Source organism: Orussus abietinus, unplaced genomic scaffold (assembly GCF_000612105.2).
Source record: "Orussus abietinus isolate OABI.00-Male unplaced genomic scaffold, Oabi_2.0 scaffold6, whole genome shotgun sequence".
Lineage (NCBI taxonomy): Eukaryota > Metazoa > Arthropoda > Insecta > Hymenoptera > Orussidae > Orussus > Orussus abietinus.
This window is the reverse complement of record NW_019396002.1, coordinates 1,770,305-1,793,548: the sequence shown is the minus strand read 5'-3', so window position 1 is coordinate 1,793,548 and position 23,244 is coordinate 1,770,305. Positions and strand designations below refer to the sequence as shown.

Here is a 23,244-nt window from a genome sequence, read left to right as displayed (position 1 = left end):
CATCGCGCTGCATTCTGGGAATCAGAGAAATGCCGGCTGCAGTGCTGCCACCATAAAATAAACTTCTAGATAGTTCAATAATTTATTTCACCCTAAGGTATAATTTTTCTTAACGAACATTCATTTTTCAATGCTTGTTAAGGAAAATCACTATGCAGTTACAGGTGGATTCCCCTTATTTTTGAGACTTTTTAATACGATACCGCGTCGCGGCCCAACGGAAAGTTCTAGGGTTTTCGTAGTTGTCAAGATGGCGACACAGTGACTCGCGTCGAGAAGACGCCGCTCGCGCTCCCGGCCTGTTTCGGTCCGCCATTTTTTATCGCGGGAAACGTGTCGGTTCGCGTCGTGTCGAATCGCGTCGTTTTACGGAAATACTGACTTGGTGAGTACAAATTCTTTCTAAAATTATTATCATAAGTCTTGGGAACAGGTTAAGGCTTTATTATGGTGGAATACTAGTAGCACGCCGACGAAATCTCAGGTTAAAATCTGGTTATAATATCGAGTAGGCAAGCTGACGCGCCATTGCGCGTTTACTCCCATCCTTGACCACTCGTATCTGAATTATTCATTTTTCGCCCAGATCGATTACTTTCAATTTTCTTCCGTCACAACGAATATACCCGTGATCTACTGACGGAACCTAAAATTAGGAGCATCAAACGATTATTAATGCCAAACGAAAGCATGATGTTTTGGCGCGCGATCCATTCATGCCCTAAATTTTCGAATTAGTCAACTTTACATAGTTTAAAGAGTTATTTTGTCATGTTTTAACGGTTTATTACAAGAAGCAAGGATTAACTTTCAAGTATATAGCTACGTGTACGGAGAGTGGATGATTCGTGTATATGGGTATGTGTATACAGGTAACACGGCGTATGAAGTGGTCGATAAGTACACTAGGGTGCGTCCATGTGTTAGTTGCACGTTATTGCGTCGTAGAACTTCCTATTGAATCCGAACTTTACCGTTGGCCTTATTCTATCAGACGATCTCAATCCGTAATTTATTCCTAATAATCGAATCAGAAGGAACTGCCGTGATATTATTTAATGCGATAAGGAATAAAATCGAGTTATCCGCGCCACGCCGGACCAGAGCGAGGTGGGTAGCCATCTTGTTTTCACGCGTCAGCAAGTTTCATACAAACCACCGTGACGTTGGTCAAACGTCGGAGGTGAGGCGCAGGATAGTCGAGAGACCGTGCGGATATTTCTAACAAACGCGTCTTCGTTGCACTTCTTCGCCTGGATTGAATGCAAGAGAGACAGTACGGTCTTTCGATAGGCCTGTTGGGGGACTCGCATTAGGCGACCTCGTAAACCCATTCGAATAGTGTTACCACTCGATGGAAATTTCCGACGGCTCGTGATTCGCGCGCGGCCGGCTGTTTCGCCTAGACCGACCAATAGGAGCGCTCGGCGCTCGGCCCCAAGAGAAAGGGAAGCCATTCGGCTCCCCTCGCTCACCAGACGGACGCCATTACGCGACGTCCGTCCTTCCTGTCCGGTGAGCTTGAGCCGGTGTCCGCGCATTGAAAGGTTTCGCCCTGTCTTCGTTAAAATTCTGGTAAGATTTTTATACAGAATTATTCCGTAACTACGATGTTAACCTCTAAGAATTCGAAAAGAGGAATTACGGGAGCCCGGGCTTCGTTTTGCGCGGTCGCGTCGCTCCGCGGCGGGTCTCGGGAGGAGACGGCGTCCCTCTGGGTTTTCGAACTTTCCAGAGTTTCGTACCCTTTCGTTGCTTGTAAAATCGCGAGAAACACGGCCTTGCACGATCCACAAACTATTTTTGAGGGAAATTCGCATCGAGGGAATAGGTTGGACGGTCTGGCGGCGAAATTTCGACATGCGCCCAGAACGGAGAAAGTCCTTGGGCCGCCGCCATTGTGCTCGGGAGGCGTCTCTGTCTCTTTCTCGCTTGCGAATTTCAGGAATTTTATTGCTATTATTCCAGTAACTGTTTTGTTGTCATAGATTGACGACTCGGCGAATTCGGGCAATTTCTATGAGTATTTATGAGTATTTATGACTATTCTTCTTTAATAAGTGATTTTTTTTATTGTTGGGTTGGAAATTAATATTAATAGTGCTTCTTTAAGATTATGTCCAACAGAAGTTGTAACGTTGAGTTTCTGATTGGGAGATGTTTATTTTTCAGAGAAGGTCGAAGCTGAGGCTTCGTTCAAAATATTGTTTTCGATCGTACTAATTATTTGGCATTTACATGTATTTACAAAAGGTAAAGCATGATTTTAATATTGAATTGTGTATTTTTACAGGTTCTAAGACGAGCTGAAAATGCCGGGTTTTAGTAGCGTGGGCACATTCAAGATCTTCATTGGCAATTTAGCCGATAAGACATCAAATGCAGACATCAAACCGCTGTTCGAAAAGTATGGGAAGGTGGTGGAGTGTGACGTCGTCAAAAACTATGGTTTTGTGGTAAGTGTCCTGGTGGTGCTTATAACAATCTGAAATCTCATAGATATATATCTCTCCCTAACTGTTTGACATCTCCATTTAATGGTATTGCCCTGACTTTTCTTTTGGAGAAAATCTAACCTGCCCCAAATATATAATTTCTAATTTATTCATAATTTTATCTGTATTGACCATGATTCATCTTCCAATTGTAAGGTATGATTCCAAAGTATATATGCATCCCTTCTGAGTAGCAATGATCTCTTAAGGTTTGGTTTGTTGTAAATTTTCTAGTAGAAAAAAAAAAGGAAAGAAACAAGAACTCGCGGCTTAAATGAAACTTGTATATAACTTAACACAGTGTTCTTTGACTTGTCCAGCACATGGAAAACGAAGAAGCTGGACGCAGTGCTATTCAGAATTTGAATGGCCACATGGTGCACGGCCAGCCAATCAAGTGCGAGGCTGCAAAGAGCCGCAAAGGCCCCAACACTCCGACGACCAAGATCTTTGTTGGCAACCTGACGGACAATACAAAGGCTCCGCAGGTGCGCGAGCTCTTCGCGAAGTACGGAACGGTCGTCGAGTGCGACATCGTCAGGAACTACGGTTTCGTCCACCTAGAGGCAACGGGCGACGTGAACGACGCGATCAAGGAGCTCAACGGACAGATCGTGGACGGCCAACCAATGAAGGTTCAGATCTCCACGAGCAGAGTGCGACAGAGGCCGGGGATGGGCGATCCTGAGCAGTGCTACCGATGCGGCCGAGGAGGCCACTGGTCGAAGGAATGCCCCAAGGGAGGAATGGGAGGGGGACCCGACAGGAACGGCTTCAGGGACCGAATGTTCGGACGCGACCCGTACCCTCCGCCGCCGCCACCACCTTTCCTTCGGGACAGGCTGATGGGTGGTGGCCGCTTCGGAGTAAGTATCCCATATTCTATCGACGCGTTATCACCGATCGACGGGAACACCTTCCAAGCCTCGTACCCCCTTTCGAACGTGTGACCAAAAACCAACCCCCGAGTCGCTCCGGCCTGCCTCGACTCCCTCTGTTAACTGTTGCCGATAACCCTGTCTCCCACCGTCGAGCTGGAAAACGAGAATAACCATCTGGGCTGTCGCTTCCTAATCGGATCCGCTGAAAGATAGCTCCCAATCGTCAGCTAGTTAACGACAGACCGACTGCCTGTCGATGGACACTCGAACGCCGTTGCGGACGACAGGCCGATCGACTGTCGATACCTACTTGCAGTGTGTAACGAACAATAAATGTCGACGTTCTTTGGTGAAGTCTCTCTTTCTATCTCTCTATTTCTCTCGTATCGTTCTCTTTCTCATCTTCTCTCTCGCTGTGTTTGTTATAACAATAAACTACTTAGGTTCCTTTTTTGAGGCGGTCCCATATGATTGTTCTTATGTAATTAACATTGTAAGAATCAATATATATCTATATATATATATAAATACGGAGGATACAATACACTTTGCAGTAAAGAACATAAATCGTCTTTTCACTCAGACTTTATTTAGACGAATAAGCCATCGCCGGATAGGGCAACCGCTTGAGTTTTTGACCTTTAGGTTAGATTTTTTTCTTTTGGTAAATTGTTCGACACTTTCTGTTGCTGATGCTTGGATTAGTGATTCTGACGGTTGGAGAATTTGGAGGCAGCGTTCGACGCAGCATGGTTTTTAGTTCTCGTTTACTTCCCAGACTCTATGCTCGAGTGCCTTTAAGTTTTGAGATTAGTTTGCCAAGAGCAACATAAAGTCTTTCCCTCAGTTTTCCCGATTTCCGAATATCCCTGCTCGAGAAATCCATTTGGCGACGAGTTGTACAACACGAGTAAGTCGTGGCTGTTTCAACGATAAATAAATCGAACCGCTTCTTCCTCCTCTTTGGTATTCCTGAAATATTCTGATAGAAAACAACTTGCCAATCTCCAAGCACGGATACCATTGAGACGTTTCGACGATAAAGTTGAATTCGTTTTTCCTCTGAATTATCCCTGTTCCAATGGCTACAACAGGGGAGGACAGGGGGGCAGTAGTTTCCTATCGGGGCCTTATCGCGCGAACCAAAGTAGAATTGAATGGAAAACTTTTGTGATGGCACGGTATTCCTGTCCCTTTGGTGTGGCGTTCCCGGTTGAGAATGTGACGCCGGTATTGAAATTAAATCGCGGTCAATCGTCGTAGTCGGGCCTCGTTCCTCGCGCTAACGAAGCCCTTTGATTTTGTGCACTAGGAGTACGAAAGCTACTACGACAGGAGGGGCTTCGAGGACAGCAGGGACCTCTACGAGAGGCGGTTTACGGGTATGACAGGACCCCGTGACATGGGCACTTCCATGCTCGGGCGTGACTTTGCAATGCCACCACTTCCTCCAAGCCGAGATCCAATGCCTCCTATGCCTGCTCTAGGTATGGGATCCATGCGAGACACCGGGTTCACACGTGGCAACGAGTACGGCATGTTCAGTCGGCGTTCCCCACCCCCGAGCGGAAACAATGGCCGGTTCAGGTGAGTAGATCGAACGAATCGTCCCCTGTGGCCCCCCGACTTAACATTGTGAACACGTTCCTGGCTGGATCGACGGCTCATGCGAATCGGGGTGAGGTGGGACTCGGCGGCATACCTTCTGATTCTCTAGTTTTCTCTGTTTCTCTTTGTCCTCCCATTTTCTGTACGATCTCTCTTTTTCTTGATTTTATTTTCTTTTCATCGGCTGAACTCTGTTTCGCCATCTGGACTCTCCGCAGCGGAGCACTCCGCACCTAAGGCTCTCCTCCAATTACACAAGGAACAATTGGGTTGGCTCGCCATGATCGTCCTCCCACGAGTTGGAAAGGAACAACTGCGTTTGTGTAAACCGTGAAAAGTGACAGGTGACAGGTTACGTGTGCCAAGTGGTACGGTGCGTTGAGCAGTCGGAGTGATACTTTGTTTTCCCAGTGGGCCCTGTCGAGCTGCTTCTCCTGGTCAGGGAGGTTCCCGCAGGTGCGCGAGTTTTTCTATAGAGGAGAGACATTTAGTGCACCACGATGGTTTGGTTTTGAGAAAATTGTAGACGCTTCGACGAGATCTGGTTCCATTGATATTTTCTTTTCCCGGAGTGTGATCTGAGCTTTTCTTTTTTTCGATTTTTTAACGGAGTATTTTTTCTTGAAGTCCACTGTAAGCCTTGTTCTTCCTAGGGGAACGGTGATGCACGATCTTACAGTGAGAAGTATCGTCACTTTTGCAAGTGGGCACTGTGAGCCTGTAATTATTTATGCCTTGTTTATTCTCTGCTAAACAGTCACAACTCGTGGAGATATGGTTCTCCCACCCTTGTTGCTTGTGCAATTTGACGTGACACCTTTCGCTGTGTAGAGGGTCCAGAGCCTGGCTCAACGGAGTGCTTTGGTGATTCGAATCAGTGACGAATTATTCTCTCGCCTCTGGCGCGCAAATTCAGTGATTCTTCTACTTTTTTTTTTCCTTTGTTGTGTTTCGGTCTCTCAAAATCTTGCCTTTGGTTGTCTTTTTTATTTTTTCGTTTCTCGCGACGGGCGCGAACGAGTGAAACTTTTCCGTCAGGACAGCGAGGTAATGCGACTGTTGGTGGTGAAATATCGATTGGACGAGCTGCCTGTGGCTTGATACTTTGTATCGGAGACTTTTGATGGCACGTTTTATGCAAGTTTAGCGTATCATCATTTTTTACAATCAAAATTGGGTGCACAATTAACATTATAAAAAATCTGCTGGAGTGAAACATACTGGTACAAGTTATAAAGTAGTTACAAGTATAAAAAGAGAGATTGCAATAATTGAAAAGAAAATTCATGATTTCATGGAAGATATTGACGGAGATCAGGGAAAACATCATACTAGACATCACGTGCATGATTGCACGGATGTAAATCAAAGCTGAAGCCCGCTCTATAGTTCGGGGTCTCGAAGTATCGACCCACTGATAGCTCGTCCAGTCGATAGATTGCCATTGGTAAATGCAAGCTTAACCAGAAAAGAGCACCTCTGGTCGACTAAGAACTCTCCTTCGGTCTCGCATTATATCTACGGACGTTTTTGTACGTTCTAAATTTCAGTGAACTTCAGGCTGCGTACCGACTTTGTCCATGAACGCAGGCGACCCTAAAGAAACAGTACCGGATCGACGTTCAAGTCACGAAAGAGTAAGTCTCTTTTATATTTAGTTAATGGAGTAGAAAAAATGATTTGTTCGCTTCCCACGATATATCCACGCATATATCGGAGCCCTCTTTTGCGCTGCAACTCAGCAAAGTTAGTGTACGAAAGGGGGAAAGAGCCCATGATGGTGTCTGCGATGATCTCCGAGGGCCTTCGTGCCTTGAACGAGGCGACTGCTTTTCCTAGGGGTAGCCCGAGTTCATAGACTCTCTTGTCCTGTGGCCTTAACTAAGAGTGTAGAAACACCTGCGAAGCTCCACCTCCTCGTTTTTCATGTTTCAAGCTCTGCCTCCGATGTGCATCGCTCAGCCCGGAGTGGCACGGAGGCCTCGACAGAAGAGATTTTCATGATGACCGCTAACTACTTTGATCGATACTAGACTCGCCGAAGAGTTGCTTATCTTTTTGAGTCGATGATGGATACTAGATCCACTGAAATATGTTGTATTAAGGTAATTGAATTGGTAAGGGAACCGCACGAGTCCCCTGAAATGACAGTTAACCTCAAATTTTGTCATCGTACATGTTACTCTCAGTTTATGTTGTTCCCTAATGAATTTGTTTATAGTGTAATGTTTAATTTATATACTCTACTTCTTTTAATTCTTGAGTGTTCATTAACGATTGTTTTGAAGAAATGAGAAAAGATTTTGCCCAGAACGATGCACCGTGACATTTAGAATTGAGAACTAGAGAGGTAATAAGTACCTCAAAAACTAATAATGAAGCTAAGTTTTGGATTTTGTTAAAGTTCAACATTTATAGAATGTAAAAATGGTATTTAAGTGCTATTAAAAACTTTAGATTGCCAAAGTGGAAGGATATAGTGTGGTTCCAAGACTGATCGATTCAATGACCATGTCAACGTAATCGATAATTTATTTAAGTTGAAAGGATTTGTTACATTGATGCCTTTGTTATAATTTTGCAAAAGTGTCGATGTCAGTCTCCGGTCTTTTCGGAGTAACTTGAATGGCTTCGGGGGTCTTGCTATCGGTCCATTCGATGAAGGGTCTCTGCTGTGAGGGAAACCCTTTCGCAAGGGGCTTAGTTTATTTGGAAGTTTGATTCGTGAATGAAGGCATTTAGGAGATTCTTACTTTGCGTCTATAGCTAATGGTATAATTTTAAAGTTTCCAAGGCGCATGGGTTTTTGAGTCCGGCCTAAGCGCGCTGTTGTCTGCCTCGTATGACTTGGACTCCTGTATACCATAATTTAGAAAAGACTTTTCAGGGTCTTTCAATCAAGTATCATCCTTTTTTTCTGTCCAGTTTGTAGGGTCAAGTACAAAAATTATTAGCCATTGTATCTCCCTTTGAACTCCATCACACATTCCTTTTAGCTCCGATATACCTCGCATCAACTGATACGTAATAGTTACTTAAGTCTGATTTGCAGACGTTAGTTTTCTTACTTTAAAGCGTTATATCGTCGAATAAGTCGCGAGACGAGCAAGATATTCCAAGGTTAGAAAAGAATTATGTCAATCCCTCCGGCGAGCACTACGACTTGCTGGAATAATTCTCTGCTGTTCTTTAATTCATTGTCTAAACGCGATCGCATATGTACGGGAGCGTTTATATACCGATGCTGAAATATTCTATCATTCCATTGAGGATGATTTATGACAGCACCTTTCTGAAGTACAAAGGAACTCTTTGTATGTAGAAAAGGCATGCAATTCTCTTTGATGAACACATGAAGTTGATAGATTATAAACTACGTTCTTTAAGCCAGTTATATCCACTTAAGGCTGCGTACACTCTGCCACATTTTTTCCTTTGATTTCTGTCCCTTTTGATGGCTACGGTTTGTCAGGTATATTAGATTTTGTTTCATGGAAGAGTAGTTAAAAGAAATAAATGTTGTGTAAGAGAAACGAATTACCTTCTGTTCGATTCTGTCTTAATATCTTATATTTTTAAAAGTTAAAAGTACCTATGGGGAGGGGAATGAGATTAGACTTTCTTTGGTCTCATTTTATCATGTATTATCAATAGTTCATTTTTTATCCCTTCGATCGAGTACTCCGATGAAGTTCCTATGACATCCCAGCTCCGATCCTGATTCCTCTCGCTTCTGGTCATATCAGGCAACATCGCGACGCAAAATTTGCATTACTGGAAATAATTCACAAAGTTAAGCCTCGGACAAGGGAGCTAGTATGGTGTTATAATCTCTCCAATGCAAAAATGGTAGAACCGATTCACTCATTGTACCGCTGTTATAGTAGAGGCATGTACGAGGACTTCAGCCGAGACTCGTTCGAAGAGCGTAGGTAAGTAGAAACTTGCCAAGAGAGCAAAGTTTTAAGCAAAGCCCCCGATACATCCCTTACGAGCAGTCGAGTCGACCCTCCGCTGTCCTTCGCTTCGTTGGAAACTCCTCCGCTGTGTCAAATACTCAAGTTGACTTCTCTGGAAGGACTATTTTCATCTTCTTCGCTCTAACACAATTCCCCTAGCATTGGCTTTGCTCCGTTGATATTTCTGGACAAGACACCAAAGAGACGTTACGAGATTTGTATGGATATTCCATTCTTCTATGGAATTGCCTTTATCCACTTCGAAAAGATTAAGCTTAACCATCTGTCAGTTTTCACAGAGAGAGGATCTTCCTCTCCGAGGAGTTTCCAACCACGAATCAAAGTACAGTGTCCCGCAGTCTTTCACCGAAGCCTTCGATGAAAAAGTCCCAAGCAGTTCGCCACGGCCTGGAATCTGAAAACAGAAAGTCAATTGTCATTTCCCTTCGGTGACTTACATCGACAAAAGCTCAAAGCTTCCTCGATACTCTTTTCAACTCTTCCCAAACGATGGTTGAAACCCATCTCGGTTGTATCTGTCTGCCTCTTCTGCTGCACTCTATCTGCTCTGTTCTCTATTCGCAACCACATACGTGCATTTACCTATACATATATGTATATATATATATTTTTACATTTATTTGCACATGTGCTATCATTGAATATCATTAATCCTGCCTGATATATATGTATATATATATTTATAATAAATGTACAGGGTTAGTCACCTAAAGCCGCGTCGGAGGTATTTTTTTTCCCCCGTGGACGTTACAGAAGATATTGGCGTTCAAGATGTCTTCGATACCCCGGAGGGTGTGCACGCGTATTTTCAGTTCCCTTGGAATTTTATTGAAAATCGCATTGGCCGTGCCCTCCACCCCCCGGGATATCGAGCGGGCTCGAATTAGTCGCCATTTCTGGTAAGGTCGATGGGTCGAGGAACGCTTTCGGCGCTCGCGTATTAGACGGCTCGCCCTGTATATCTATCATATATTTAATAGACGTCGAATGACGATCGTGGCTCTTCCTGACTGATCGTGATGATTTTGGTTAGCAGACCGGGATTACGAGGGCCATCGCCGTCGCGCCGGTTCGCACCATACTAAAGCGGTCGCGTCGGGCTCGGATCGGTCCGCCGTCGGTCTCCGTCCGTCTGTGTCGGTCTCTGTCGCTAGCAGGAAGCCCGTCGGGACCGAGAAAGAGAGAACTCTTGGCCGTCCGTCGATCTGCACGCGCGAAGAAACGAGATCTGCCGCTCGCCGCCCTACCGGTCTCTCGATGAGAATATCGCCGTCGGAACGAGTCCTCCTAGCCGGCAGTTTACGCTCAATCTATATATATATACACACACACAAAAACACATACACGTATACATGCACGCGGACAATCGCGGAAACACGGTTCACCACCCCCAAGGATTCCACGAAATTAACCCTTTAGATTACCGGACGACTGTATTACCACGGAAGGAACGAGACATTCACAGGACTACCCTCTATGTATATGTGTATATATATAGGGAGAGAGAGACAGCGAGTGATAGCTCTACGCGCGCGTCTTCTCGGTCAAACGTCAGTTTGACGTTTCGACCACGTGGCTCGGCCGGCGGCCGCGCCGAAAGCATGGAACTTGTAGAAATGGAGGATGCTTTTAAAAGCGGTGGGCAAGGGTGGCGGTGTTCGGGGGAGATCGGACAGAAAGGTCTCTTCTCACTCTAAACGCTGACGGACGTTCTTACCGAGGAAATCTTCCATTGGAAATAGAAATTCTTTGCACGTTTTTTTTTTTTTTTTTTCCACCGCGCATCATGTTGCTTAAGTCTCCTGCCTCAAGGCTTCTTTGAGCGCAAGATACTTCCGGCGATGTTTAGAGAGAAGGTCTCCCACTCTGTCTAATCTCCTTCGGACATTTGAACGTATACACGTGTAGTAACGTCTTCTCCATTTCTATATACTCTATGGCCGAAAACCTTTTAGACGCCTCGACCACGTGGCCGAGCCGGGACGCGTGGAAGAATCCGCGCCCCGCGGTTTCTCGGCTTCCCTTTTTATTTTTGTATTCTTTATTTTTGTTTTTACCTTCCTTCTTTGGACAAAGATCCCTTCGGCCGGTGTTTTTTTTTTCTTTCTTCGAAGAAACTCGACCGTGGGATCCTCGCGTACAATGATTCTCCTCGAGTTCTCTAAGACAGCGGACTTCTTTCCGCGCCCCTCGTCTCGGTTCTTGATTCTCTCTCTTGTTTTGCCATTTTTCGTTTTCTTCTTTCTTTCTTTTTCTTTTTTTAATACCTTTATTATATACGTATACATACACACACGGACACACGAACTTTCGATTCCCCTCGTACATGCGAATCTAAATTTACGGACTTGAACGTCAGGTCGTTAAGGTACGCATCGGTCGAGCGCGATCCCCAATGGCTCGCGATCGAGAATTATTAATGATATATCGTAGCGTTAGTTGGCACACGTGTCTCTCGTAATAAACCGTCGTTTTACTAAGTGTAGAGAGCCGGCCTTTTAAGGGCCCGGGCCGCGAGAGAAGTTGAAGGCCGAGCTGTAAAGGAGTAATAATCCACTTGATAATCGAGCAATTAATTAGCTGGTAACTGACGATAAAGAACGCGGCCTTTACCGTACGCGTGCGTGCGCGCGCGCGCGTTGTAACCTCCCTCCCCCCTTTGGTGTGTAAGTCCCACCCTTTAGCTGTTCGATTCCCTCCTGATCCTCGTCTTTCGAATTTTTCTTCTTTTTCATTTTTTGTTGGTTATCGTTTCCGTTTTTATTCCTCTTCTTCCTACTTTCGTTGTTCCTCCATCCCCTTGCCGTGTCCGTTTTTCATTTCTACATCCGCTAAGGACCCGTCGCGTTTGCAACTACGTTTATCGATAGTAGCGATCCTATGAGACCACGTGAGGTACCGCCTGGATTAAAGAACCACGAATATGTAATAAGAATATATACTTGTGAGATTGACAAGAGAATTACGCAGCGTGTTGGTTTCTCTTCCTTTGACACTCGAGGACGTTTGCGAAGGGAAGGTCCGCGAGGCGGAATTCGTCGAGTACCCCTCGCGATCAGGGTGGAGCGCGATAACAGGGACGTTTTTTATCATGGCCGAAATCGGATCGCCAGGGGCGGCAATTCCCGGCCCCTTATCGTCTTCCATGTTCCCTTTTACCGTCCGACCGCGAGAACTTAACCGTAATTGTGCTTTAGGGTGGTGCAAAGATTATTTCGGTAAATTCGTAACCTTTTAACAGAGATTTTTCCATTACCGAAAATATATCCTGCACGCGTCATATGTGCAGTCATCAGTTTCGCGACGACTTAAATCGCCATCTATCAACCTTCCGCAACGCCATGTGACTTTGATATTACATGTCTGTCTATCGATATTTTTTAAAGTTTTTTTTTCTTTTTTTTTCCCCCCCGCTGAAACCTAACGTAGCCCCTTATCAGTGTATCGTTCCTTTGCAACGAAGAAATTTGCCTAAAAATTATATATTTGATTACGTTTACATGTATTATACCAATTTTGCAGGGAAATAGTAAAAATTGGAGAGTAATGATTTGCTCATTTTACGATGTATCGTACAAAGGGTTAAAGGGTTAAAAACCGCGATTACTTTTGCACCAACCTCTAATAGCTTGACCGTGCGCGTGCGTCCGACATGGAGAATGAAGACGCGAAATCTCGCCGTGTAAGGAAAGCCGAACTCGGTCGCGTGCCGTGGAGGAGTCCCCTCGACCTCCTGGGGCTCCTGGGGTTTCGACTCCCTCGGAAATCGAGAATCTTCGCCTGGGAGAACCCGATTCGGTCGGGGCGTCCCGAATAACGCGCATGGGCGTGGAATACATGGAGCCCGTAAACTCGACTATTCCCTTGGTATTCCTGTGAAGGCAGCGAAAAGGGAAGAGAGAACAGATGGGCTATCCTTTCTCTCACTTTCTCTCTCTCGGTTTGGCTGCTTTTGTGGTTAGATTGGCCTGAGGGGTCTCCATATATCCTACATCCATAACACCCGCCGCGTTCTCGTCGCTATGGCTTCCTGCGAGTCGTCGCTCGCGCGCGGAAACGGGACGAGGTACGGAACACCACGAAGGTCGTATAAGGAGATCCAACACCATGTATTGAAATTGTCCCCACTTTAGGGATCCAAGATGTTCAGATTTTTTCTGATCTATTGCCGAGAGCGCCTCAATGAATCTCTTGCAATTAAAAATTATCGTCCGCCAGTGGGTATTTAGAATATCGTCAGCTAATCTTTATCACGTTAAAACATCACATTCCGTATATCACCCGTGGATTATCGTTTCACTTTGCGTAACTTAATTGCAAAATTAAAAGCATTTTAGGTCATTTACGTCGATGGGAGAGGTTTTGGTCGGGTAGGGTTGGAGTTCCTTCACTTTCCGCAAGTGGCGCTCGCATCGTTAGATCAGCGAAAATCTGAGATCCTGGCTCCCGATTCTGGGGCCACTTTATGTGGATCCGACTATTGGGGTTACGTCTCCTTGTACTACTTAATGTACGGAGGAAGTTTTCTAGACAATGGAAAAATATGTGCGTCGAAGCGTCGCTTTTTTTACCTTCGAGATTGAGTCCCGCCGCGCGTCACGTGGGAGGACAGGGTTTGGATGACGATTTCTTTCTCTTTCTTTTGCCGATCTGGAGAGTGGATGCGGTTTTGCTTTATCGTGTCGAGTTGCAGTCGGGGTGAGATAAAGAGCAGGCCAGTGTTTCGAGATTTTGGGCGTTTTTCTGTCGTGGGTGGGCTAAGAGGAAGGGAAGTCGTCGAGCTAGCAAAAGGCTCCGGGGAGGCGCGTGTATCTCAAAGACGCGATTTTCGAAATTCCCGCGGATGATGAAAATATCGTTCACGAGTGACTCGATATCGTTTTAAGCTGGTTACCCTGAGCACCATTAGTGTAGAGTATCGCCACTAATTATGTTCGATTAGTCAGTGCCGGTTTGATGGGGTATTAATTAGTAGTCTGCATTCGATTCGCTATTGTTTTACGACCGTTGTAGTGATCTTGGATTAAAAAAAAAAAAAACCTAAGTGAAAACGGCGACGCCAACATTTTTATGATTAGAAATGCTTGCGATAATTCACGAGAACGGTCTCGTCACTCAGGCGAAGATTCAAACATTTTCTCATTTTTGAAAAATACCTTTAATGGTTGCAAGTTCACATAGGGGGAAACAATACTTGAAAAGTGTGTACAATATTCAATGCCGTGTCGCTATGCATTTGTACTATATCTGTGCAACATTAGTGTAAGGTGTAACCAAGTTGAAAACAATATTAGTGTGGGGGTAGTGCAAAAATGAGCGGTAGCGGGGAACGGGAAAAGTTTGCAATGCTCAAACTTTCTTGTCCGTCTTTTCGAGCGAATGCAACTACTCGTTAGAATTCATCTTTAGTCTGTCCTGAGCCATCGACTCGTGAAGGGCGCTCTATGTTACACTACCTACACCCTCTATGTTAAACGCTAGTTCTACGCTAAACCCATACCAAGTCGAACGTGAACGATACTTAAATCGGATTTGGTACCGCGTAACGCCACCGGATGGCGCGCCTGCGCGTCGAATCCCTGCACCCGTGAAGCTAGCTAAAGATATTAATTTTTCACTTGGTTTTTTTCTCGGAGGGTTTTCGCCCCTTATTAGAGGCACTAATAAAATATTACGACGCGACGTAAACGCCAGGTTACGTGAAATAACGGGAAATAAAATAATTCGACGACGCGATAGCGGAACCGGAAGGTCGATCTCTTTATTTCGCTCCACGAACGCTAACGACGTTTCTTTCGCTCCTTTTATCCGCCGCGTTTGTCCCGCGCTTTCGTCGGTGGCTTAACTTGCGGAATGAATTAACGGAACGAGAGTTACAGCGAGGTGTGTCTCAGTCGGGGTGTTCCCACTGGCACTTAACATGTCTCTCTTAGGTTCGGCGATAAATGAACGAATAATAAAGGAGCTTTCAAACTCACGAAGAAAACGTTTTTTCCTTCGGAAACCTTTTCACTCTGTCACTTTTTTTCTCACTCTGTGCGCATTTCTCTTTCTCTCTTATGTTCGTTTGTTTCGCTCGCTCTCTGTGTCGCGCGTTTCCCCTCCACCCTTCGGCGAGTCGCGTAAAGGAGAAACGACTCGTCGGGTCGTCGATCAAGCCGAGAATAGTAATTCGTGGATGGGTCGGAGGACGATTCCCTCGTAAGAAAAGTCGAGTCGCTTGAGATACGGAAAAAAAAAAAGAAAAGTCGGGGATGATCCGATCGTGCGGAAAGTTGCACGACTCGGCCGCCAGGGGGCGCCGCTACCTTTTTTGGTCACTCCTTTTCCGTCGAGAGCAGTGTTGCCAGACGCGTGAATTAAATACCCCCTAGATTGAGCTCCATTTCTACCCATTTGTAGAAAGGTATTTATAAATTGCATCTTTTTTTTACGAAATAAATCTAGGTCTTTAAACGTTGTTCAGTATACCATACTCATATCTCACTTTTATCGTTAGAAGACGCCTTTAAACGGCTCAGAAGTCTTCTACGCTAAGAGTGAGGAATGATGGTAGACCTATACGTATATAGGCACTGAACGGCATTCTATCTTTTTTTTTTTGTAAAGAATAAGTTCTTTAAAATTGTGTGTAGATTGATATCGAATGACATTAACCCTTTGCGGTTCTAGTTTCTGAAATCGCTTTGTAATTATCGAGTCAGCCTCGACATGGGACCACAAAGGGATAAATGTCGTACCCACCTACTAATTATTCCAAATTTATCCGATCTGCCAGAGGGATTTTTCTGGTTTCACCCACAATTAATCCCTAGATATGTAATACCCCAAACTACACCCCAAACTACTTAAATCCACCCAGACCTGGGTATAAAATCTCTGACTTGGCAACACTGGCTTAGAGCGTTTCAATTTTAACGAAAATTCTTCCTGAATGTCTTGATTATCGCAAACGTTCAGGGCGGAAATCAATTTTGCGTGAGAAACTGAGGCGAAAGTGTCTCTTATACGTTCTCGGTGCGATCAACGGTTTTCCGTGTAGAGAGAATGAAGTCTGAGCGTTGTTCACCGAGTTAAGTGGCATTACTTCAAAGCTCCTTACAGTGAAAACTATCGGTCGTAGCGCATTATCGCAAATACATTTTTGTCTAGGTTTTTCCCGCAGAATGTCGCTTCGCACCTGATTCGAGCATCGGAACACCCTGTATATTGTTTCTCCATTTTTTTTTTTACTATTAAGCTGTAACAAAAGTTCAAATGTCCGCCGCCAGGGACGCCCCGTGTACCCACAATGTCCGCACCGAATACCGTCACACGGTCTCCGTTTTAATTTTCTTCATCTCTTTTTTGACTTAGATTGTACATATAAACTTTGTCCGCCTTGATATTCATTTCCTCCCGTAATTCCGCTAGGACATGACTCTTACTTATTATTCCCATAAAGGAGAGATCGTGTATTTATCTGCCTCGAAGTATAACCTTAAAAACCGTTGGTTGTGTGACTGATGTTTTCAGAACAGTTGGCACTGCTGATGAGGTGGTCGCGCACGAGCTAGCGTACAGCGCGAATAAAACGCTTCATGCATATACGGACGTGGATTACTAACTCTAGAGTTATATACGAGAGAAAGAGGCCGATTAAAAATGCCGTGCAGTTTCCTTTTCAACTTACTTCTGACTTGTTTGTATATCCTGGACATGATAACACTTGTGTTTTGCAAATTCTTATTTTAATAAATGTCAACACACGTGCGAGTACGAGAGATTTCCTTGCGTCTTGTTGTATATCCGTTGCGTCAAGTCTCTACCTTGCGTGCGCGTACAGGCTGATTCAAAATCGCTGATTTTGCCTCGTCGGTCCGTTCCTCGCGAGAGAGGGAAAGAAAGAAAAAAAGTGTCATGAAAATACGAGAGGGTCTTTATTTATTTTTTTTCTTTGTTCTCTTGAAACTTCTCCCGATTATCTTAGAACAGTAGTCGAGCGGGAACACGCCGTTGCAATGGTTAGGCGAGCTCGGAAGGACTTTGACTGATCGCAACCGTGTAAGGGCCAGGAGGCCGCCGGGGAACTTCTCCGTGGCTCGAGACACGTCTTCCACATCCGGCTTCCGGTTTCGCGCAAGGGCGGCCGCACCGAGTGATGTCGAGGGTTTTCGCAGGCATATCGTCTTAGAGTCAACGTGCGACGGAAAGAGCCGAAGGGAGAGAGAAAGAAAGAACGAGAGTGGGAGAGAAAGTGACCGGTTTTCCTTTAGCGTGCGCAAGGCAAAAGAGAGAGAGAGCGGACGGGCGCATAGCCCTTCTCGGACGTCGAGCGGACAGGTCGAGGAAACACGTCCGGGACCGATGTTGGACTAGTCGGCGGGAACGGATGCGTAGGACTCGTCGCGAGGTGCGTCGCGGACGCGTCGGGACGTGTCCAGGCAGGTACGCGGTGGGACGCCGCCGAGGACGGGACTTGGGCGAGAGAGAGAGGAGTAACCTAACCTACGCGCGTGCACGTGGCTGCGCGCGCACCCGGAATTACGGAACACCCGCCGCCGCCGCCGCCGACGACGAGGACTCCCGGGCCGGTGAACGAAAGGAATGGTAGAGAATGGAGGGCCGATTAGAGCGAAACTGATCGTTGCGTCGGAATTACGAAATAGTCCGGTCCCCAGCCCTGGCCCGTCCCTCACCCGCCTCGGGAGCGAAGACGGGAACGCAGACTCTCCTCGTCGATCTCGGGACGCCGCTGGCCCGGAGACGGGTTCTCTCACGTTCGCTCGCCCGAATTACGGATGACCCGCCGACGACTCTCGACCCCGGGCCCCCCCGTGACTCGGAGGACTGCCAGACACGCTTCGGGGAGGTCGGGGGCGGAAATACGGAACGACCCGGTCCCTTGTCGTGGCCCCCTCTCAACCGGCTCGGGAAGCGGAGAGCAGGATCGGACGCCGCCGGGATTACGGAATATATAGGTCCGCCCCTTGGCCGACTCGGGGAGCGAGAACGACGCCGGGACTCTGCATATCGTCTACATAGCCTCCTTTGCATACCGCCGCCGACGATTCACCGTCCCCCCCATCGGGTCCTTTACGGATGCGTACGAACGGAGTAACGGCGCGACGCGTACGTCGACGACGGCCGCCGGTTGCTGGGAGTCGCCGGCCTCGATACGGAATTACGGAATCCGCCGACTCGGGAACGCAGACTGCCGTGCCCTTTATCGCCGATGTGGTTCACGGATATACGTAACTGAGAGAGAACGAGGGAAAAGTAATACCTAGAAACCGAGAACACGCCCGAAAAAAAAAAAACCAAAAACAAATACGAAACAAATGTATCGCACGCATCCATACGCGCTCGTTATGCATTGTTGTAATGGTGATGTGTGATGATAGGACATGAGGTCAGCGAGCGCCTGGGCTCTCACCTTCTACTCGCTATTGAACGACCAGAGGTCCAACGAGAACTCCCATATAACCTCCCAGGAAGAGATCCTGCCGAGGGGAGAGGCGAGGATCGGGGCGGGTCCTGAGGTGGTCGAGAAAGGGCGCTCGATCCACGGGATTAACTCTGGCGGGACCAGTCGACATACGTAAGCCTCGTATAGAAACACGAGCCAAGCAGCCCTCGGTGAGATAAAAAATAAACCTCTCCTGTTAAGAGCGTAGGATAACTCGAGTACCCTCCCGAGTATCCAAAATCTCTTTTCTTGTTTCTTTTATTCCTCAGGATTGGGGCTCGAGAGGGAACCCTCGTGGCTGAGAGAATCCAGCGAATTATGGCTGAGGGGTCGAGAGGATGGCGAAATAAATCAACTCGCCTCGTGAGAGATTTTCAGAGATAGGTTTTCATTTCTTTTCGCGACTTTCTTTCTTTCATTTTTTTTTGTTCTTGGGCTTGTCGTGGCGCGTGATCGCAAGAGTCGAAGTTTGAGGTAAGTTGCGGGGAATGTATCTGGAGTATATCTGTCGAGGTCTTTTGTTGAGAATCTCGAGTCGGTAAGGTCGAGGTTAACGTTTTCGACCGCACTCGTGGCTGTGAAGTTCGCGTGGATGACGTAGCGGCGCCACGTGCTTACACGAATTTGTCGGGCGCGGTTCTGTTATCTCGTCGGGAATCTGGATCGAGGCCTTACTTGAGAGGTGGAAAAGTAGTAAGAATGTTAATGAAGGAAAGTATGACTTCTGGTAAGTCTGGAATAAAAATATTTTTAAAAAAGATTGAGACTATCTTCCTTTTGTGTAATCACCTTTAGAACTAAGCGCTATAAGTATTTCGAAGGGAACTGAAGCTGATAACCAGGTTCTTTGGTCTATATTGAATGTGAAATAATGATATGGTTTGTATCTTCGAGAATGTTATAATCTGTAGGGGATCGTTAAAGTTGCAGTGTACGTAATCGGTAAGAAAAAAAGTGATTGTGCAATGTATATATTTAGTTCTGGCTATGACGTGAACGTTACGCGTTATCGGCCAATGAGCGGTCTGGAATTGTTCGTGCCAAGTTGTGATTGGTCGTTGCCACTGGCGCATCATCCGCCATGTGGGAAGCTCCCGAAGTGCCGTTTCGAATGTAATATCAGTTGGCACGCAACCGCTGGTCGGTGGAGTCTAGTATAGGTTACACTTAGTAAAACGCACATTTTTTATCAAAGACTACGGCAGAAGATTGAGACTGGAACCTAATGGCAGAACTACGGTACTATTAACGATCTTCAATTATCTTAACCCTCCGGGAATAATCCTAACCTCGCAATATGACTGAAGGTGGCTTTAGAATACCCGCTCGAAGGTTATGTTTCCTTTTCCAGTTTACCCAAGTATGATGATTTATCTGTTTCCCATTTTATAACGCTTATCTCGACTTTGTGACCGCTGTTATCACGGTTAAACTATGACTCAGTACTAACAACCTTTATGTCACACGTGTACAATAAATTAAATCCTATTCAAACTAATCGGCCTATTTGGTTTCATCGAGACATTCACTGTTTGATTGAATTAAATTGAATGTAATCGAGATTTGCTGGTGTAAATAACAATTTAACGCTGTAGTTTGCATTAACTGGTGGAGGAGACACGGAAGCTTGCTTTATTTATAGCCCTAATGAACATATTTCAGAGAGGGTCTTCTACTTGGATTAGGAAATCCACTATTAGATATATCAGCCACAGTTGACGAGGATTTTCTGAAAAAGTATGGATTAAAAGCTAACGATGCAATACTCGCCAATGAGAGGCACAAACCACTTTATGACGAACTTATCGAGCAGTATAAAGCTGACTTTATTGCGGGTGGATCTGTACAAAACACCATGAGAGTAGCACAAGTAAGTTGTAGATGTTTATTAGGAGTTTAAATGATTAATATTTGATTATGTTTCATTGCTAACTGTACTACTGGTGCTTTTTATATTTGCTATATTATTTATAAATATTTCTAATATAGTGGTTTCTGGAGAAACCCAACATTACAACGTATATGGGCTGCGTTGGGAGGGATAAGTATTCAAAAATCTTGGAAGAGCGAGCTCGAACCAGTGGAATAAATGTTCGGTATCAATATACAGATAAGGAACCAACAGGCACCTGTGCCGTGCTGATAACTGGAAAAGAGCGATCGCTTTGTGCTAATCTAGCTGCAGCGAATTGTTTCTCCCTTTCACATATTCAGGAGGCAGAAAATCATAAGCTGCTTCAAGATGCCAAGTACATTTACATTTCTGTAAGTAGGCAATTACTGTCCGTGGTGAATGTGTAAATGGTTGTGTGTCGAATGTCAGAACGTACAATTTTACACTCCAGGGATTTTTCTTGACAGTCAGTCCAGAGACGATACAGATGGTTGCCAAATATGCCTACCAGGAGAATAAGATCTTTGCCATGAATTTAAGCGCTCCGTTTCTCTGCGAGTTTTACAAGAAGCCCATGAGGGATGCACTGCCTTATGTTGACATACTTTTTGGTAATGAAACCGAAGCTGATGCATTTTCAAAAGCTAATGATTTAGGTGTAACAGACCGAAGAGATATTGCTCTAAAAATCGCGAACCTGGAGAAAATAAACAAGAAGAGAAAACGTCTAGTGATTATCACACAAGGGGCTGAACCTGTCATCGTTGCACATGAAAATACTGTGGTTGAATACCCTGCCGAGAAGGTACCAGAAGAAAACGTTATCGATACCAACGGTGCCGGCGATGCTTTTGTTGGTGGTAGGTACATTATTTTCCTTAGTTAATTGATGTACAGAAAATTAAAAATTAACTGAATATGAGTAATATGGAAATCTTTTGATTTTGACTGATGTTCTTTGAAAAGAAAAATTAGCAATTAACAAGTCCAAATTGTGACGCTTTCAGGGTTTTTGGCTGAGCTTCTTCAAGGCAAAGACACAGAAACGTGCGTGAAGTGTGGCATTTATGCTGCCACCCTGATCATTCAACGATCTGGATGTACTTACGAGGGAAAGCCAAATTTTTCCCCATGATCAAGGAGAACTTAGTAGGATCCTGTAAATTCTTGTACTTAAAATAACCTGGTTACTTTTAATTTGATCTTGTTATGTACACTACACATAGCCTGATCCTTAGAGTTACATACAAATTTTGTAACATCGCTGATTTCGATTGCGTGCAAAGTACAATCAGGAATCATAATATCTTTGCTCAGAAATGCAATACTTTTGGCATAGCGTGTATACAGATGTTTTGCATAATCGTCGTAACGAGGACCCAAGGAAAGATGCCCACGTTTTGCAGGAGTTACATAATTTAAATATAATTGATTAATAAGTTCGTTTATTTGTACAGGGGAAAAAAAAGTACAACTCGAATTAAAGAAAATGCATTATTTTCAATTGATCGCACTTTTTACAAATTAGAAGTCGAAACCTTTAGAATTATTAATTATTATTTTGTTATTAATTTTCGTAGCTTATAAAAATTGTACATAAAGTATAACTCAACTCTCGGGCACCCACGTGTAGTTTAGCCTGTTTCGTTTGCGGACAAAATAGATAAGATAAGTGAAGGGTAAAGTCAAAGAGGGCGCCATGAGTGTTCTTCCCTTACCATCAAAAGCGAGAAATGTCGGTAAGCGTAGGTAAGCCACCCCGTCAACTGCCGCATGGTATTACCATCACGAGTACGTGAGCCGCCAACGGCGACTGGTAGATGGTACCGCCGTCGCGAGTGCGCGAGCTCCTATCAGAAATTCGTTGCGCCGCCCTTTGGGGCAAAAACCGGTGAAAGCTAACGTACGAAATCAGAGGGCAGCACAGGATGCGATCGCACGATCCTGTCCGTGAGCAATCTCCCAACTCATCTCTGTTAATAGCTCTTCTTGGTGGCCTGGCCTTCTGATCGGCCGTAAAAAGTCGAGTCGAATGGTTTTTATTGGACGGACAAACCACTACTTGACGTCTCTACAAGGTTCGTGTCGGCACACGTGCTGCCATCTCTCAGAATGTGTCCAAACACGCATGAGTCATCGGCGACGACAGTGCGCCGACCGTACGCAGCTCTGGATACGTCTCATGCTGCTCCGATACACGCCCAAAGTGTTGCGTCGTAACCTGTTTAATTTTTTTTTTGCTACTCCAGAGATAAAAAAGGCCACGAGGAATATAGAGTCGTGCTCGATTCAGTGTAAAGGGAAGATGATACAGGAAATTGATGTAAGACGTCGCCTTTCTTCAATATCGTTGAGGCGTCAGATCCTTGAAGCGGGAACGACACGCCGACGTGTAAAGTAATAGAGTATTATATATCTTTTGGATAGTTTTCAGACGTTGGAACCGAGTTCACACAGAAATCGATACGATGAATCACAGCTATTCATAGATGACTTATGTATACCAAAGTATGACTTTCACCCAACGTGTGGCCTGTCGTATGTTGGAGATTCCGAAATCACGTCAGTTTTCAGGAATTTGTAGAATCGAGACGCGATATGAATAACGTTTTAAGTTTAGGGATAATAAATAGAAATATCGATTTTAGGGGCTCTTTTATTCCGTAAATTTAGGGAGGAGTAAGTGGGAACAGCTCGTGAGGAATTAACTCGTAAATCACGATTCTCCCGAGTTCACGTGCATTAAATTCATCATGTTCCACCCAATAAACGGAGAACAGGTTTAACGTTTAACGCGTTTAGTCCTCGCGTGCCGTTGATACAAACACGTCCGTATCGCGAATCCTAACCTCTCGGCGGTCCACTCACCCGTGTCCAAAGAAAATCAATAATCTCTTTAAACCGGCCACATCGATCCCGACTCCGTCGGTCAGACGTT

At 45.2% G+C, this 23,244-nt stretch overlaps 3 protein-coding genes across 21 annotated transcripts in view; all 3 read left to right on the top strand.

The window, feature by feature from the left end:
* Window positions 1–297: 297 nt before the first annotated feature.
* On the top strand, window positions 298–19,172 carry LOC105704482 (RNA-binding protein lark). Of its 16 annotated transcripts, XR_002762373.1 has the most exons (9): window positions 298–385; window positions 2,294–2,456; window positions 2,816–3,361; window positions 4,689–4,758; window positions 4,864–4,963; window positions 6,535–6,621; window positions 8,869–8,916; window positions 18,348–18,582; window positions 18,682–19,172. XR_002762373.1 is itself a non-coding variant. In XM_012433736.2 (7 exons), the coding sequence occupies exons 2-7, from the start codon at window positions 2,313–2,315 to the stop codon at window positions 16,568–16,570; spliced, it is 999 nt and encodes a 332-aa protein (XP_012289159.1). In that variant the 5' UTR covers window positions 298–385; window positions 2,294–2,312; the 3' UTR covers window positions 16,571–16,729. The 16 variants fall into 16 exon arrangements, 7 of the variants coding, with proteins under 7 accessions (XP_012289159.1, XP_012289160.1, XP_023290013.1 ...); XR_002762372.1 differs by lacking the exon at window positions 6,535–6,621; XR_002762374.1 differs by lacking the exon at window positions 8,869–8,916.
* Window positions 19,173–19,256: 84 nt separating this feature from the next.
* On the top strand, window positions 19,257–21,810 carry LOC105704484 (adenosine kinase 2). Its single transcript, XM_012433741.2, has 5 exons — window positions 19,257–19,651; window positions 20,075–20,282; window positions 20,402–20,677; window positions 20,758–21,166; window positions 21,314–21,810. The coding sequence occupies exons 1-5, from the start codon at window positions 19,638–19,640 to the stop codon at window positions 21,439–21,441; spliced, it is 1,035 nt and encodes a 344-aa protein (XP_012289164.1). The 5' UTR covers window positions 19,257–19,637; the 3' UTR covers window positions 21,442–21,810.
* Window positions 21,811–22,316: 506 nt separating this feature from the next.
* Window positions 22,317–23,244, top strand: part of LOC105704519 (histone acetyltransferase KAT6A) — a 32,209-nt gene continuing 31,281 nt past the window's right edge. Inside the window, exon 1 of one of the 4 annotated variants that reach the window (XM_012433813.2) lies at window positions 22,317–22,629. The gene's annotated coding sequence lies outside the window, so the exon portion shown is untranslated. Of the gene's footprint in view, window positions 22,704–23,244 lie in introns of all 4 variants that reach the window. The other 3 variants (XM_012433809.2, XM_012433810.2, XM_012433814.2) reach the window with 3 other exon arrangements.